Source organism: Protopterus annectens, chromosome 8.part1 (genome assembly GCF_019279795.1).
Source record: "Protopterus annectens isolate FY-2018-M chromosome 8.part1, PAN1.0, whole genome shotgun sequence".
In the NCBI taxonomy this organism is placed as follows: domain Eukaryota; kingdom Metazoa; phylum Chordata; order Ceratodontiformes; family Protopteridae; genus Protopterus; species Protopterus annectens.
Window position 1 is genome coordinate 317,903,818 of NC_056742.1, and position 19,945 is coordinate 317,923,762.

The following is a 19,945-nucleotide window of genomic DNA, read 5'->3' on the forward strand; positions in this document are numbered from 1 at the left end:
CACTCACATATACACATGTAATTGCATTCATATACACATAATCACACACTCACATACATGCACTAACGCACATTCATACAATTATCCATGAATGACATATCCAGACTGTGGTGGTATAGAATTCATGGTAGGAGTGTAAGGTTGCCTTCATCTTTGTCTTCTTAATAGTCAGTTGGGGGGGGGGGTTGCTTCTCAGGATCAAGGGAATGTTTATATCGCAGAGAAGGCACGTCATAATGCTGCCTAATTTTTTATAACATGACCCCAGGTCTTTGTATCTAATCCAAGTCTTCCCCAATACATTTAAACTGCACCCTCCACAAATACTGCCCCTAGCTAGCTCATTTATTTGTGAATCTAACATATATGATATGATATCATATCATATGATATCATATCCTATTATAAAACTTATAAAAGAGAGATATTCAAGAAGTGCAAAAACTATAGGACAGGCTTGGCAAGAAGGGGGTCCATCCTGACTTAATGAAACCCAGCTCAATGGGTTTTCAATGAATCTCATATTCACTGAAAGCTACCCATCAAATTGTTTATTAATGAAACACCTACAACCATAGGTAAAAAATAATAATAATATTAAAAAAGATATTAAAAAAAAATCAAACCTTTTCTTTCTTCAGTGTGCTAAGCTTTTTTCCCCATTCTTGTGGGGTCTGTGCCCCCACACTTCCACTACTTGTAAAAATGAACTCTGAGGTCACACAACCACAAAAAAGATAATAATCAGCACTATTAAAGCTGATCACCCGGATAAATATACATAATAATTCCAAAGCAACAACAGAGAAAGGGACCATTCTGTACCATCTGAGACTGATCAATCTCCCAGCTATCATAGTTAAGTTACCTTAGGAATATGAGCATGCACAAGAAAAAGTGGATACAGAGTTAGAATATAAAAGAAAATAATAAAATAAACTTGCAGCCTCTACTTATAACTGAAGTTAAAAAAAAAAAAAAAAAAGAATAAAAAGAGAAACAGTACAGCCACCCAAATAAATCAAAGAAACAATGCAACTGGAGTCTATGGCTAGACAGGTACTGAAAAAACTAAATGAAGCAGTGTTTGGTAAAACAGATGTAATAATGTGTCTTGTTCCAGTACAAATAGTGGGAAATATGGGTGAAGGCTCAGCATGTGGGCAATGGCTTGGGTGGCAGAGAATGAGAGCAGCTTAGGGAGCTTTGAGGTGAGAAAAAAGGGAACTTGAAGGCAAAATATAGGAGTAAGATAAGGTAGTTGACAGATTAGTAAAGCAAGAAAGGGCAAAGCAGGAGCAGGGGGCAACAGAAGGCCAGGACACAGGTTGGGATTGGAGCAGAAAGGAGTAAAAAAAGACAGGTCCAGGGGACACGGACAGAGAGATTGTCTGAGGAGTCCAAGCATGGTGTGGTACAGAGTAAAGCATAAAAACAAATGTTAAGCTGTGGCTACAAACAAAAGGACAAGAAAAAGAAAGAGGCAGGTACAAACAACAGTGGCAAGTCTACCAGAAACCAAGCAACAAACAGAGGAAAACAAGGATGCAATCAGTCAGATGAAGGAAAACTAAATTCTTCATTACTCACACAAAAGATTTAGTGCTTTTGCCTGGTGTATAACAGACTTCATCAGAATCTTCATTTTCATCTGTCTGTTGCTTGGTAACAGTGGCAAGTACTGAAAGTGATACAAATCCAGATGTGGCCATTCAAAACTAAGCACCACAAGGATAGCAGGAGGAATGTGCCCAGGGAAGTGCTCTAAAAGTGGTCAGGGAAGTGCACTAAAAGTGCCCAAGGAAGTGCACTAAAAGTGCCCAGGGAAGTGCACTAAATGAGATGGGAAAGACAGAGGGTGAAAGTGTTAGAACAATGGAAAAGGATTGTGAGAAGACTTGAGAAAGAGATGAAATGATGCACAGGAAAGGAAGGAAGGGGCAATTACAGATGGTAAAGGAGGGCAAGAGGAATAGTACAGGAAGAAAAGGAAAGGAGCGCTAGTGTGGGGACAGATAAGAGGTTCTAGTGACTGGACATTTGGTCGCAAAGAGGATTAAGATTCTTGTCAAGAGAAACAGAGACACCAAATTACAGTGAAACTCATGTTAGTAGTAAGGCTTAGTAAGACATGGAAGAAAGTGGCAAATGTCACCAAGAGGGGAGGGTTGGATGCATTTTGTGGTGCATGTAGACATTCAACATCAGTGGTCTGTTCGACATCTGATGAGGTAACAAGTGGGCTAGGGAGTTAGTCAGAACACTGATGAAGAACAGGATAAGGAAGAATCATGACTTACTTGCATCAGTGGACAAAAGAGAAGGGTTTGAAAGTAGAACTAGCACATAAGCTAATTCTATGATAGGACAGACTGTATTTTAGAAAGGGCAATTATGCTCAGATCTAGGTTGGTAATTACATTTCAGTGATTGAACTTTTAAATGAAGATGGGAGGCATGTCACAAAAGCAGAAGATGGGGCTAAGTATTAAGGCACTAGCAAAAAGGTAAAAATAACACAGATTATAGCAGAGGCTAACTTGGAACATGGCTTTAGTAGTACTACACTTCAATACAAGAAGCCTGGCTGAAAGGATGGAACAGCTGCAAGCCATGATGCAGAAAGGGATGGAGGACATTCCTAGCACCGCAGAAACAAAGCTCATGGGCAAGAGGGTATATATGGTGGCGCATGAGTGTGGCTTATTTAAGAATGAGAGAAAGGGAGGGACGGAAATGGATTAGTGATCTATTAACAAAGGCAACAAATGTGTAGTCACAGAGGAGGCAGAGAAGAACTACTACTCCATGAATAGGGCAACAAAGTGGGCAGGGTCGGAACCCAGGATACATGCCTTTTTGGCTTAGGTAGGAAATGATAGGAAAATGACAGCAAAGAAATATCATTAATGTCTCCATAAGTGTCAAAGGAGGATGATTATATAATGGAGAATGGAATAAAGGAGGATGACTATATAATGGAGAATAGAATAAAGGGGGATGATTATATAATGGAGAATGGAATAAAGGAGGATGACTATATAATGGAGAATGGAATAAAGGAGGATGATTATATAATGGAGAATGGAATAAAGGAGGACGATTATATAATGGAGAATGGAATAAAGGAGGATGATTATATAACGGAGAATGGAATAAAGGAGGATGATTATATAATGGAGAATGGAATAAAGGAAGATGATTATATAATGGAGAATGGAATAAAGGAGGATGATTAATGGAGAATGGAATAAAAGAGGGTGATTATATAATGGAGAATGGAATAAAGGAGGATGATTATATAATAGAGAATGTAATAAAGGAGGATGATTATATAACAGAGAATGGAATAAAGGAGGATGATTATATAATGGAGAATGGATTAAAGAAGGATGATTATATAATGGAGAATGGAATAAAGGAGGATGATTATATAATGGAGAATGGAATAAAGGAGGATGATTATATAATGGAGAATGGAATAAAGCAGGATGATTATATAACAGAGAATGGAATAAAGGAGGATGATTATATAATGGAGAATGGAATAAAGGAGGATGATTATATAACAGAGAATGGATTAAAGAAGGATGATTATATAATGGAGAATGGAATAAAGGAGGATGATTATATAATGGAGAATGGAATAAAGGAGGATGGTTATATAATGGAGAATGGAATAAAGAAGGACGATTATATAATGGAGAAAGGAATAAGGGAGGGTGATTATATATTGTAGAATGGAATAAAGGAGGATGATTATATAATGGAGAATGGAATAAGGGAGGATGATTATATAATGGAGAATGGATTAAAGAAGGATGATTATATAATGGAGAATGGAATAAAGGAGGATGATTATATAACAGAGAATGGAATAAAGGAGAGTGATTATATAATGGAGAATGGAATAAGGGAGGATGATTATATAATGGAGAATGGAACAAAGGAGGATAATTATATAATGGAGAATGGAATAAAGGAGGATGATTATATAATGGAGAATGGAAAAAAGAAGGATGATCATATACTGGAGAATGGAATAAAGGAGGATGATGATATAATGGAGAATGGAATAAAGGAGGATGATTATATAATGGAGAATGGAATAAAGGAGGATGACTATATAATGGAGAATAGAATAAAGGGGGATGATTATATAATGGAGAATGGAATAAAGGAGGATGATTATATAATGGAGAATGGAATAAAGAAGGATGATTATATAATGGAGACTGGAATAAAGGAGTAGGATAAGAGAAAGAGAGTTACTGTCATGGCTGGTCTGACAGCTCACAGCAAACTGGGAAATTACAAACTCCAAGAAGGTGATGTGTGAGGTGATTGAGGTCTTGGAATGTGAGAGTTCAGCTAACTTGTGTTAGACTGTAACAGAAATGATGAAATTCTGGATGTGGCCTTAATCAAGGCAGAAGGAGTCAGGGATGTCTAGAGGATGGAGTCATTAGCCAACAGTTATCATGCCACTACATGACTTAGGAGAAAAACGGTAGAAATACAAGGATGAATATGATGACATGGTATCTGGGTGTATGTGTGTGCGGATAATGATGAGGTGGAGAAAGGGTCAAACATAAGTTAGTGGACTGGATACGAGTGGAGGGAGTTGAACTATGGAAACTGAAAAGCTATGCATTACTCAAGACTATAGACAAATGTTTCATTAGCATAGATACATAAGAAAGAGAGACTAATAAGTACAGCAAAAGACAGAGAATAGAGATATGGAGGGGAGTGTTTAGGGGTGTGGAAGTGGAGATCCCCAGTTTAAGAAGGCAAAGTGAAAGGCAAAAAAGGTGTGAAGCAAACTGAAAGGGATTTAGCAGAAGGGGTTAAGAAGAAGAGCAAAGTATTTTGTAGATATATAACATAAGGAAGGAAGTGAAAGATAGACCTGTGCAGGTTGAGCAGAGATCACAGGAGACTGGTGAAAAGCAGAGATACCAAACAAATATTCTCCTTCAGGAAGGAACGAAACAGAGTGAACACCACGTGGGGAAGGATGTTGACTGGGAAGGACAGATGGCCAACACCAAGCATGACAGAGTAAAAGGCTGGGAGGTAATTGGCTTCTCTAAGGGAGGATAAAGCACATGGAACAGCTTGGCTGCCTCTCTGGGTCTTTTGAAAAGTACTCCAGCCGATGCCCTGGTGGGCATGGGCAGTACCCTTGGGCAATTGGGGGATCAGAAAAATCAAGGGAAATATAGGTCTGTTAGTTGAACAGCACTGACAGGGAAATTTATTGACAGAAATATGAATTATGAGGGGAAAGGCTTACTGTTTTCCCAGGTGACAATAATCTCCAGAACATGTCAACATGAGTCCTTTGCCAGAAGAAGGTGATAAAACCTGATCTTGTTTTTAAGAGTAAGTTACAGCAGAATTTGACAGTGGACTGATGGTAACATGACCTACATGAACTTCATCAGGGCCTTTGATTTGGTCCAGAATGGGGATCTGAAAGGAGTGGAGTTAGAATGGAGGTTGAAGAAATGAGTTGTTGCACATTTAAAAGGTAATACACAATGGATAAAGAAAGCGACTATTGGAATACCACAAGGGTCATTCCTGAATCTAATACTCTTTAGTGTGTTCATCTCAGGCATATCTTGGAGAACAAAGAACAACTTCCTTTTGTTTGTTGATGGCACAAAATTAGATGGAGAATTGGGAAAGGGTCTAGGAAAGGATTTAGAAAAAATGATTAGCTGGGTGGAAAAGTGGCAGCTAAGGTTTGATGCAAACAAGTGGGAAGTATTGACTAGATGGAGTGGGAGTGATGGTAGAAGAAAAGGAAGATGTCAGGTGTTGGTCACACATAGAATAAACCATCACCAGCAGAGTCAGGGGGCACTGGCAGCAACAACAAAATTCTAAGGGTATATTCTCATGGGGATAGATTTATGAAGCAAAGAAAACACCCCTGCTTTAGTGTATCTTGGACAGGTCATATTTGAGCACTGTGTGTGGTTCTACAGGCTATACAGAGTGATAGTCATCATGCTGTTGGAAGAAGCTCAGAAAAAACTACCAGAAAATTGTACAGGATGGAGGAGAATGAATGTGGCTAGAAACAAGAGGATCTCAGATTTGTCATACAACAGTCCAGAAGAAAATAGGGGCACATGATATGGATGCAAAAGATCACGTCAGGGAGGTTTGAAGAGATCATTCTTAACAAGAAGGACAGCAGGGATAAATGACGTCACATTAAGCAGATTGAAGGGATCAATTATTGCCTTGATCTGCAAAAGTACTTCTTCATGGAGAGTCAAATATATCCATGGAATTGAACACTGACATGGGAGTTAGAGAAGGAATTCACAGATGCATTGAACAGGGCAGGGGATAAGTGGAGAAGGCTTGAGAGAGAAGCTAGGGATGAAAGGGAGTTAGAATGTTAAATATCTTTAGACAGCAGATGGCCTAGGCTTATCACTTCCTTCTCCCAGGAAGGGAAAGTAGTACATATTCTCAACCTTGGCACTGGCATATGGCAGTTTATAGACTACAATAATCCATTATTCATCACAGCCCTTCTCTCTCAGTATAAGTTGTTAAAAAAATTACTTCCAGGTAATTTCATTTTTTGACACATCTCCTCTTAATATGTATGTAGTTTTTTAGGCTACACCACAGAACCCACCACCACCTAATTCTCACTAGTCTTGTCACTAACCCATACCCATTTACAGTCGTATCCAGATAACTCTTATCAGGAATTTATGTTTCTGTTTTTAAATTTATATCTTTGTCTCCTACACTTATTAGTTTCTCTATATGACTCCTCATATTTCCATTTCCTTTAATTTTACCCATCCTAACCTGCCATCCATCAAGCTTTATTCTTTCTCAACAAACTATCTTTCCCTTTTCTTTTTTTTTTAAATTTCCTACATTTATACGTACCTTACATATCTCTCCTTGCACCTCCGTCACTTGAATATGGGCGTCCTGCTGCAGTAACAAGAAGTGTGTTACACCAGCTGCCATCTACTGCAGTCCTGATGTGAAACTATTATGATGCCCATCCAGCAGAGTCATAGCTTAATATTCACCTTTGTCAGAAAATGTTACTGCTCCATGCTGCCTGGAATCACTTGCATATCCAATGGTTTACCATTTATTTTATCCAGTCCCCTGATGTGTACTTTGTACTGCTGTTAAACTTGTACTATTATACTGAATACATTTAATAATAGATACAAAATTATATTATTATTATCAGCAGTTTTATGTATGCATTTATTTTAGCTTAGAAAATGGGCAAACTGTACATCAACACCCTGACAGGAGAACGAACATTCTCTAGCAGGGTATTAATGTACAAGTAATGCCCACTGACAAACGAGTCCACCGCTTCATGGCAGCATATCAAGCTGCTGTGGAGCTTGGACTGAAAAAAAAAACCTAATGGCTGCCATTGTTTTATGCTTGCTAAGCAGCAGTTCTGCTGTTTAGCAAGCATAAAATGTAAAACAAAAAAAAAGGCGAGTGTGTGTGTGTGTGAGAGAGAGAGAAGGAGATCGAGAGAGAGAGAGAATGTGAGAGTGATCTTGTGTGAGGGAGTGCATGTATGAAAGCAGAGGAGACTGTGTGTATGAGAGAGATTGAGAGAGAGGGAGCAGTCTTGTGTGAGTGAAGTCTGTGTGCGTGAGAAATTGAGAGTGAGAGTGATCTTGTGTGACTGAATGCGTGTATGAAAGCATTGGAGAGTGTGTGTGTGTGTATGTCCTAATTCCTCTGAGCTAGGGACACCACAATAAACAGAACATGCTGGAGGGATAGATTCCTGTTCCAGAGACTTCCCATACTCTGGAATAAACTACCTACCTATATCAAAAAAGCTCCTCATTAGCATTCTTTAAGAAAAATCTTGATGACTGGATGAGAAATAGAAAAAAATCACCCCAGGGATCACTTCTGTGGCTCTGCTCAACAGTGACACAGGAAAATAATTTTCTTGGGTGGCAAAAGCTAGAGTACCTTTTTGGCTGGGCTTGTATAGGCCCTAGGGCCGATAGCCTAGTACCTACCTATGAACCTATGTATGTGTGGGAAAGCAGAAGAGACTGTGTATGTGTGTACAGAGAGAGAGAATGGGCTATATGTAAAATGTTTGTGTTTTACTTGGTTATTATTTTTTTAAATATGTTTGATGTAAAATGCTTCCTGCCAACACCATTAATTTATACTACAGCAAGTCTGAAACATTTGATGGAGGAACTATTTTACATTAAAATATATAAAAAATAATATAGTACTTAAAAAAATAAATAAGAAAGTAAAACACAACAAGTTTACAAAGAGACCATTCTTTAAGCACCCAATGCCCTCCAGGGTGTATGTTAAAGTGTAATTAACACACTCGGGCCTCATAACACCCCTAGGCAGGTGTTAATTATACATTACCACACACCCTGTCAAGCATTATTGCTTGCTTGTGATTCCAGGTTGTGACTTTGGACTAGCCCCCTCAACCAGTAAACAAACTGAAATAAACAAATAAAATACAATTAAATGAATGTCTGAATAAATGTTTTCTTTCCCTGTTTGCTCTCTTATTTATTATATTATGTTTAACATATAACAAAATGAATTACTTTGCCTTTATGAATCACTTGTGTTTCAGAAACCATCCAGTTGCAAATGGTCTGCTTCATAGATCAGCTCTCTATAATTAGTGACCTTTATATCCTGCAGAATAAAATAAATGTGAGAGTAAACAGTAAACATTAATTGGGAGCTTGCATTGCTGTGTTGTGGACACCATGAATAGTGATAATATGCTCAAAATTGCGACCTAATGGAGTCAAAGTCATGTTTATGGTTCTTTAGTTATGACAGGACTCACCCTTCTCCATGACGTTGGTTTGTCAGATGGCCATGTGCTGACTGTAGATCCATTCTGCAACTCTGAAGAGTCTGGAGATAAACAGATGGAATAATTAGTTTAAAAAGGAAGATGGGAACTGGAACAATTACTGGCGGTTATGGAAACTGATCAGCTGGTGGCAGATATATGGTGTAATTTCACTGATCATCTGGTGGCAGATATGTGGTGTAATGAAACTGATCAGCTGGTGGCAGATATATGGTGTAATAAAACTGATCAGCTGGTGGTAAATATGTGGTGTAATGACACTGATCAGCTGGTGGGAGATGTGTGGCATAATGACACATAAAAATCAGCACTTATTCACTGACACAGTTTGCCCCTATAAAACAGTACATTTGTTAAAAGTGAAATATGCTAAGTATTGTAATAAAAATTATCACTGCTCTACTTTCTGACTGAAAAAGTGTTACGACTGGTCATCTTTTCTAGAAACATTAATAAATGTTGCATACTGTTTAGTCATTTGCTGAACTGCAAATAAGGGGTATAACATCCAGGTTCAATCTATTTCATATTCTTAGGGACAAAAGAAGGGGAAACATAAAAGTGTTTTAACTTACAAAGCAAATGACGTTAAGTCAGATGCAGCAAAAATGTATCAACTGGGTTTCAGCAAACAATTCTTTGAGCAAGTGGACTAAACATGTCCCTTGAATCACTATTAGCAAAAGTTCATATTTTATTTGAGCTGCAGCAATCTTGGAGTTTGCTAAAAAAAAAGTTGGAAGAGGGGTGGGATACAGCCCACTGAGGACAGTTTGGCATATTGCCTTGTCCCTGTTTGTTTAGAACATTACTGTAAGTAATTATTCACTCATATGTTGTGTTTCTTTGTATGCACTTCTTACTTGGGTCACAAAACCACGTATTATAAATCTAGTTAATCAGACCCTGCCTCTGGGATCCAGGACAAGAAACTGTGCACTAAAGATTGATTTATTTATTTATTGGCATTTGCTTACCAGGAAAGTCTGACTGGGTCACAAGAGTCTATTTTCAGTGGAGGCCCAGTGAGAAAAGCTCCTTTTAACAAAGAAAAAAATTCAAAGACATTACATGAAATTCAGTTTAAAATTATACATTTCAAAAATAATTAACGATATTGGAAGGCACAGAAGTATAACAAAAATATGTTACAAAGAGAGCAATGAGAAAAAAAAACAAAATAAAACACTAAAGACAATTCTTGAGAGTGTCCTTTTGGCAATTCACAGCAGTAATAAGTAAAAGTCATGTTTAGTTTAATTATAACTATAAAGAGGAGAGAGATTAGGATAGATTAGTAAAATGAAAAGGAGGTGATAGGAAGAGGTTCTATAAACTGGTAGGCAGGATAGGATAGCCAGATGAAGATGAAGTGGTGATGGGCAGGGAATCTGTACAGATGGGGTGAAGAAAAGTAAAACAATGTTTTAAAAGTCTACAACAGATGAGAAAGAATAGTTATTTCCACTTATGGATAATAATAAATTCACAGATGATTAAGATGGCTAGGTGGAACGGAAACTCAGATTCTTGTGTCTGAGACTGATGTGAAAGTGTAGATGGAGGTTTTTAAACAGTTTTAAAGCCCCCATGCTAAAGGATAATGCTGCCCAAGCTGCAAAATCCTTTACTAATGAACTCTACGGGCACCTACAAGAATGCATGGATTGTGCTATCCCAAGCAAAACCAAGACTCACTCCTCCAAGAAAAGGAAACGTGGACCCCTGCCATAAACAAGCTATACAATAGAAGGAGGAAACCAGTACAGAAAAGAGTAAAATCCCAAGAAGGTAAGACATCCCTGATCAGTATCAGCAAGAAACTACGATCTCTCATAAAATCACCCAAGGCTAGCTTTGAAAGAAAAATTGCCAAGGACTCCAAAGATAACCACAAGGCATTCTTTAGCTATGTCAAGAATCTAAGTGGCAATTCTCAGATCTGCTCAGACTTAGTGCAGAATGGCACAAAATAGACTGAACCGACCGATATCACCAACATCCTGGCAGACAGGTTCAGTGCAAACTTCACCCCCCTCTCACCCCCAAAAGGGCCCATAACTATATCAGAAGAATTTAGTGCCCCTGAAATCACAGACACTGTTAAAACAGCCCTCTCCAAAGTCAAAAACACAGCATCAATGGGACCGGATGGTGTCCCAGGCTGCGTCCTACACGAGCTCAAAAACAAACTAACCCCTCACCTAAACACACTGTTCAAACTCAGCCTCTCCACAGGCTACATACCCATATAGTGGCGCACAGCAATGGTTATTCCACTCCACAAAGGTGGATCCACAACAGACCCTGGGAACCATCGCCCTATAAGCCTGACTAGCTTGGTCTGCAAGGCTATGGAGAGCATCATCATGGATCTCATTAACAGAGACATTGGGAACCTCCCAACACTGAACCCTACAGAGTTCGGCTTTGTTAATGGCAGATCATGCCTCCTAAACCTGGTGGACTTCTTTGAGACAGTTACCAAGGCTATAGATGAGGGAAAGGTGGTCCTCACAGCCTACCTAGACTTCGCAAAGGCCTTCAACACCATTCCCCATTCTGGTATTATAGACAAGCTCACCAGCCTGAACATAGACCCCTATGTCACAAGATGGATTGCCAACTGGCTCATGGACAGAACCCACATGGTAAGAGTTGCAGGAGCTAGGTCTGACTCTAAACCGGCTACAAGTGGCGGTCCTCAGGGCTCAGTCCTAGGACCCCTCCTGTTCGGCATATACTTCTCAGAGGTACAGGCAAGCACAGGAGGTCTAGGGCTGACCAAGTTCGCAGACGTCTACAAACTAGGGGCTATAATTGACTCCCCGGCTGACACAGACATCCTCCAAAAGGGTCTCACTGAGACAGATACCTGGTGTCAAAACCATGGCCTCAAGTTAAATGCGAAAAAGTGCATAGTCACCCCCTTTGCAAAAATCAAAGTACCCACAAACTACAACATAGGTGGTAGCTCCCTAAATACAGAAGACATAATAAGGGATCTGGGGACCCAAGTAGAAAGTAATCTCTCCTTTGATAATCACATTGCCAAAGTGGTTAGAAAATCCTTCTAGGTGGCCCACCTAATCACAAAAGGGTTTGCTTCCAGATCAAAAGAGGTCATTGTGCCCCTCTACACATCACTCATCAGACTCATCATAGAGTACAATGCCCCATTTGAGATGTACCTTACAAGACACCTGCAACAGCTGGAAAGACCATAGAAGTATCTCACCAAGAGGATCATTGGCTTCAAACAGATGCCCTATGCAGCTCGACTAAAAAACTCCAGCTGTACTTGGTGCATACCGCCTACTCAGAGGTGATCTATGCCTGACATACAAGCCCATGTCCAACCCAGAATTAATGGACATGCTCCACCTAAAGAAAACCATATCCCCTCGAGCCACATGCTCTAGGGATTTAAACCTCACCACAATAATAAATAGGACGTGCTGGAGGGATAGATTCCTGTTCCAGAGACTTCCCATGCTCTGGAACAAGATTCCAAACTACATTAGGCAGAGCTTCTCACTAACACTCTTCAAGAGAAACCTTGACGAGTGGATGGGAAATAGAAAGGTTACCCCAGGGATCACTTCAATGGCTCTGCTGGAAAGAGGCACAGGGAACTAATCTAAGGGGGTTGCGAAACCCAACACAATTCGGGCTAGGCTTATAAATGCCTTCGGGCAGATAGCCTAGTACCTACCTATGAACTTATTCAGTAGTAAACATTAACAGACATTAAATAATATACATTAACAATTACACATACATTTGCTAATTAGATTACATTCATATGAAAGTAGAGGCAGCTATTACAGTATAAAAGACACTAATGTAACAGTAGATGCTGAACACTGAGCATTTGAAGAGGTGCATTAGTGGGTTTGTCAGACAGATAACAGATCATGTGATTAGTGCTTAGAAATTCAAATAAACAGAGGATATGGAAGGAGCTAATTAGGACAGGAAATGTTTATGCTGTAGTTAAGAGGTGGGGTGTAAATAAGGTTGTCAGACAATTACACATAAGGCTATCATAAGGTTTACATTAGAGGTATAGATGTGGGGATAACCAGTGTCACAAAATAAAATATGTAGCTAGGAGATACTAGTAATCCCAAAGACACACCGTAGGTGGACTGGACACTCTAAATTGGCCCTAGGTGTGAGTGTGTGCATGTGTGTGCCTTCTGTGGAAGGTTGGGTGCCGGGCTGGCAACTCAACACCGTAAAACTCCACTGCCAATCATGAGCGGATAGGTGATCCGCTGTGGCGACCCCTAACCGGGAAAAAGCCGAAAGAAGAAGAAGAAGCTGGGAGATACTAGTAAAACTATTCAGGTAGTGGTGAAGACTTGTTGAGCAGTACAGGATTCTGAATGAAGAGAATTGATTTGATACTGACAAGCTGAAGATAACAGCCCGTTTATCTTAGCGATACAGTGGAGTAGATCTACTTATCTGAGAGTTTTAGTTGTGTTTTACATACATTTGCCTTCTAAAAGGATGTCAGTGGTAGTGGGGTGTGGTTCCATAGTTTTGCTATGCTATTTGGATAGAGAGAGTCACCAAGCCATCAGAAAAATATTAAGAGCTTTGAAATATAATATATTAAAATCTAGAAGATGTGATATTAATTTATGCTTTCCATCTGTGAAATTATACTTAGGTTTCCACAAGTAATTTCCCATTAACCCATATAAATTAAATTTGTTTTTATAAGTGCAATTAAACCACATTTTCTTATCTATTTTATTTACATATTTTATTATCAAAAAGCTCCATCCATTCTGACTTCCCCAATTACTTCACTTCTCAATCTTATATGTAACAACAGTTTCATGGTTGGTGTACTACTAACATATCATCTATATTTCATTATCAATCATCTTCCCCTTTTCTAACGTTTTCATAGTTAATCTGCAGCTTCTTGTCATTATTTTAATTTTTAGAAACTGCATGTAATATTACAGTATCTTTTTCAATGTTATATCTCTCTTTGCTATATGCACACCTGTTTCTATTTTTAAAGGGTGTTCAGCACTGTATATACCTATATATGCTCTGTTTCTAAATGATGTTTATGTAAGATATTTTATTTTTTTCTCCCATGTACGTACACTTACCTATATTTTGTATTCCTTCTGCTATCATGTAACTGTACTCTATGTACATGTCAAAACTGTTTTTTAAATGTGGAGCTTTTCCCCTTGGGCTTCTGCTGTAAAAGGCTTTTATCCGAGTCAGCCTTTCCTGCTAAACATAAATAAATAAATAATTCTGAATACAGAGGCATTTTAACTTTCCTTATCAAGAAATGTTATAAGCAAACTAGAACATATCAGTGTCTATATTTAGCACAATGGCTGTTACCAAAGTTATAGGAATAAATCCTGTTTTTTTTTTTTTGATGACCTGTGTGCATGGACAAGCAGCACCTTGGTTTATCACATAAACATAATCAATGATGAAGATGGTGGAATATATATATATATATATATATATATATATATATATATATATATATATATATATATATTTATATATTTATATTTATAAAAGATGTTAAGATTTGCACTGGGTGTGATGAGGGTGGGCAGGATTAGGAATAAGTATATTAGAGGGTCATCCCACGTTGGAAGGTTTGGAGACAAAGCCAGAGAGGCAAGATTACGTTGGTTTGGACATGTGCTGAGGAGGGATGCAGAGTATATTGGGAAAAAGATGCTAAGGATGAAGCTACCAGGTAACAGGAAAAAAGGAAGGCCTAAGATAAGGTTTATGGATGTGGTGAGAGAGGACATGCAGGTGGTTGGTGTGACAGAGCAAGATGCAGAGGGCAGGAAGAAATGGAAACAGATGATCCGCTGTGGCGACCCCTAACAGGAACAGCCAAAAGAAGATGATGATGATATATATATATATATATATATATATATATATATATATATATATATAGTTTACAATTACAATGTTGAAGTGGATTCAGTCAAATCCACTTCAACGAACTCCGGACAGCGAGCGGTGACAATGTCAAACCTGACAATGTTGAAGTACAAATCTCGTCCCTACCTCGACCTATGTTAGCTCTTGTTCCGAGGTTGAATTCAAGACATATTTCGACAATGTCAGAATTTGACAATGTCACTTTCGCGATGTGGGTCGAAAATACCATTCTCATTCGACTGAGTCTGCTTTGACATTGTCATATATATATATATATATATATATATATATATATATGTGTGTGTGTGTGTGTGTGTGTGTGTGTGTGTGTGGATCTACTTTACGTTTCAAAACTTTGAACTGCAAATGGTCGAGACCATAAGATCGAAGTTTTGAAACTTCAAAATTGTAATAAAAAAACAAAAAAGACCCCCTGCACCCCCACACCCCCCGCTAAATAAATACACCAACTTCAAGATCACACTATAGTGAGGAACATGGTAAATTTCCCATTCTGTTCTCTACTGTGATCCCCATTCAAAATGTTCGAAGTTTCAAAACTTCAATCTTATGGTCTTGACCATTTGCAGTTCGAAATTTTGAAACTTCGAGCTGGTGAAGGGAATACATATATATATATATATATATATATATATATATATATATATATATATATATACATATACATATAGATACAGATATACAGAGCTATACATAGATACAGATTCGATATAGATAGATATAGATATGGTAGACACTGACACACAGACATGCAATATATACATATAAAAATCCACTACTCATCTAGTGAAATGCAATCACAATAACTTTATATGTTTTCATATCTGTCAGTTGTAATTGCATCACTTTTTTAATCCCCATCACATTTTTCATGAAACCTTTCATATCATCTTTGGTTTCAGACAGTGCACTGAATCCATACCTTCCTTTCAACACTCCACTCATATTTTCCCCCTTAGCCTTATCCTTTATTGCTGCCAGTTACTGTTCTACACACTCCCTCTTTGAAGCCATTTCATTGACTTAATCACAAAGCTCAGCAACTTGCTATTTAACCAGCATTTTGCAGCACTGATGATAATGCAAGGTTGTGTCACATATCATAAATTATGTTGAATATCTTCCAATACTCTTGTCACTTCTTTCACATTAAGTTGAATTAACTTTATATCTGCATAACACCCTTGAGATGCACATTTCAGTCTAGCTTAGCACTTCTCTCGTCTCATAAACTAGTGTCTTGCATAATACTTTCCATTCCCTCCATCATCACTTGCCAGATAGCACCTACCCACACTATTACTACAATTTTTACCTTGAGTAGCTTAATGTAGCCACTTAGACTTTCTTTACACAAGTTACATGGAGTGACCAAGGGTGGACACCGTCTTCATAAAGTACCAAGAGATATCCTCCACTATGGGTCACTATTGTAAGAAATCTGACAATACAGAAAGAATTTAAAAAGTAATAAAAGTAATATTTGACCTTACATATGCTATATTAGATAACATCTGATCTTTAATTTCACTCACTGCTTTATTAGAGTATCTTACTGAATTTAATATTTATTTTAGTTTTGCTTTTAATTTCTGCTTAACAAATGTCATCATAACTTTGACAATGACAATGTGATGCATTAATGTGAAGATAAATAACGTTTAAAAGAAGTGGTCTGCCACGTCATCTAATCTTAAAAAGTGCAAACTGAAAATCTGAGATAACTAGATTTTTGTTTTCATGCATTTATTTCTAGCAGTAAATAAAATGATGAGTTAATTACTAAAATGTATGAGTTAATTAAACAAATGAAACGGGTCTGACATTTTGTTTTCAAAAGAATTCTAAGAGGTGTTCATTCAGATGCATGGTTTTCAGTGAGTGGGATGTAAAGGGGGAGTATAGTAGAGTGGGCTAAGCTGACGGACACTCACATTATCTGTCATAAAAATCAAGAGCATTGGTAATCAAACACAGTAAAGTATGCTTTAACAGGAATCAAGTATAATGCTCAAACAGGTTACTAATTATGAAGCAGTAGAAACTGGTATCCTCTGAATGAAGAAAAGTACTGGCAATTCTTTGCTGCAGTCATGCATCGCATACTTGCATTAAACAATGTATAGTACACATACCATAAGGTATCGGATTAATTACCAATTTACAAACATATCTAATGACAGATGATTAACCTCGCATGACCTAAAACTAGATGCAAAAAAATGACCAATGGACAGCTACTTTAGGTAGCAAATGGAATAAAACAGAGTTGTCAGCAATATCATCTCATTTCCATATATCTATTAAATGATGATCGAGGACAAAAATTATTAGAAAATTATTAAATTGAAATGTTAATCTGGATCTTTCCAAGCTGCCCATCAGATCCTTTATGCCATGAAGCCATCAACAGGATTGTCATACTAAACTTATGTTTTTATAAAATCGGGATTTGTAGTACATTTGAATTCAAAGAATGTCTCAGAAATGAATTAATCGTGTATTTCTTTGTTGGCATACAAGTATGGAAAGCAATGGAAGTTCAGATAAATGCCAATAATGGAAAACCTAGAATAACTGATGAAAATAACCAAACAATAAGTGAAAAAAAATAAATCCAGAAACTGATACTGGGTAGAGTGACCTTGAGATTTTGGACATAATTCCTATAACACTAACATGCATCTAAAAGCCTTGAGGATCCCCAAGGATGGACATAATAAAGAAGGACTTTAATTAATACACTTTTAAAACACTGGCTCATGCACAGTGACTGTGCTTGTTAAAATCAGCCTATATTTCATTACCACAATATTGCCTTCAGTGTGCTCTATTCCTTACCTTCATCTTTTCATGCTCAATCCGCTTCTCATCCACTTCTGTCTTAAGTTTTTTGTTTTCATGTTGCAGCCTGCTGACCAATTCCTTTAGATGGCTTAAGAGTGGATGGAGAGAATGAAAATTGAATCTAACTGAATACTGATCCAAGCAAAACATCAGCAGAAAACAAGCAAGCATACAAATGTCAAAAGGCACTCCAAAATTGAATGAAGAATCAATGAAACTATGGAGGTTTCATCAGGTAGAACATCAAGCAGTCACCCCCCCATGCCAGTATTTACCTTGGGTGGGGGGCCTATCATTTTAGGATAAGACTACAGGGTGTGGAAGGGAGGGACATCCCTCATGAGTTCCAGAAGGAGAAATGTTTGTTAAGCACAACAGAAATGCAAATAATTCATGAATTTGAGGTTTACTTTGTGGACAATACATTTAAGCATTTCTTTGCATTTCGCCTAGCAATAGTCAGTTACAATGAAAATCAGTAGATAAAATTGGCAGTTCAATAACAATGCAATGGACCAAACATGTAATCCAGCAAGAAGTTTAATCCAATGTAAGCACTTTCGTCCGTGTCACCAGCCTTCTTCAAACATAAAACACACTGAAATAAAAGCATATATATATATATATATATATATATATATATATATATACACCCAAACTTGCCTTAATTGAATAATAGCAACCAATTAATTAAATGAAACAATGAAAATCAAAAAGCAGTGTTTTTATTACACAATGGCATATGCTACGGGATAGTATGACAATCTAATTTTCTAGTTAAAGACAGTATGGAAATAAATATAATTACAGTCATCAAATAAGCACAAGTAATACAGTTTTGCCATAAACAGCAGTTTTCCTGCTCAGCTAGTACTGTACACTGTAACAGATAAGGGGACTTTTAACTTGACTGCCTGTGTCCTACTCTTTAAATCTTAATTTCTGGAACTGTTTTCATGCCATATTGTCAGCATATACTTATGGCAATTGATTGCTGAGCTCTTCTATCTTCATCTTCCTTCCCACTGTCTTACTAACATCCATTGTGAACTGCATGTCATGACACTAATGACAGGACCAGTGCTGCTCACAGAACAATAATAATCATTCAAATATCATTCATATCATTCAGATTTCCTCAACATACTTATCATGTTCTAAGGAGAAAGCTGTAGCCCAACACTATGATGGCAAATAGATGGCAGCTTGAAGAGTACAAAGTCTTATGAGCTCACTAGGAGGTCATTTCATATACTGCCATTTTGTTCACACTGATGTTTGCTGACCTCTGGCTTCTGCATACTAGGTCAGCTGCCAATGTTTTCATTCTCAGAGGTCCCCTTGCATCGATGGACAAATGGCCCCCAGTCTGACCCATGCTAGAAGAGCCTCCCTTCTTTGAAAGCCCTACACAGGGAAGGCTTCAATGCTTTTGTGTGGATTCCAGGGGGTGTGAGCTACCTTAGGAGCTGTCAGTAGATTTTTTTTCTCTTTAAATCCTACTCCCCACTGATGTGCTGAGCTTACATCACAAGAGGGGGTATGTAATGGTTTTAAAAGGAGAAATGCCCATGCTTCCATGGTGATGATCTGTCAAATGCCTGTCCTTCAATACTGCAGCACTAGGTTACTGGCATGGCAATGAGTTCATCATGGGTGCCTTTACATCCAAAATATAAGTTATGTAGATATTTGATATTTACACACAAACACACACACACACACACACACACACACACACACACACACACACACACACACACACACACACACACACACACACACACACACACACACACACACGCTTCCAGGTGTTATAGCTACTTTGCTGACTGAATAAACCTCAGATATTCTTATTGTGATCAAATAAATAAAAAAAAATAATCATGCAATGTCAGGCCCTAAGGATTATAGCCAGTCAATAATATAAAAAATGTCATCCATTTACTTTTGCCCAAGCTTCACAGCAGGAGCTTCACGACAAGTGGTGGACATGTTTTTTTTTACCGGTCATTAGTTGTTCATTAACACTGTCTTGGAGAACATTCATTCTCCAGTCAGCTGCAATGCACATTTCACCCATTCTCTAAGTGTATGGTAATACTACCTCTACTAATGTACTAATATGACTGCTGATCCTGGAGAATACATGTTCTGCAGCCTTCGATACAATGTACATTTCACCCATTCTCTACATGTATGGTAACCCTG

At 37.9% G+C, this 19,945-nt stretch overlaps 1 protein-coding gene across 1 annotated transcript in view; it reads right to left on the reverse strand.

Annotated features, from left to right (window-relative positions):
- Positions 1-19,945, reverse strand: part of PMFBP1 (polyamine modulated factor 1 binding protein 1) — a 3,624,986-nt gene that overhangs the window by 152,975 nt on the left and 3,452,066 nt on the right. Inside the window, exons 41-42 of the mRNA XM_044081904.1 lie at positions 17,729-17,822; positions 8,879-8,949 (exon numbers count right to left, since the gene is read on the reverse strand). Coding sequence (XP_043937839.1) covers positions 8,879-8,949; positions 17,729-17,822 — 165 coding nt within the window. The remainder of the gene's footprint in view (positions 1-8,878; positions 8,950-17,728; positions 17,823-19,945) is intronic.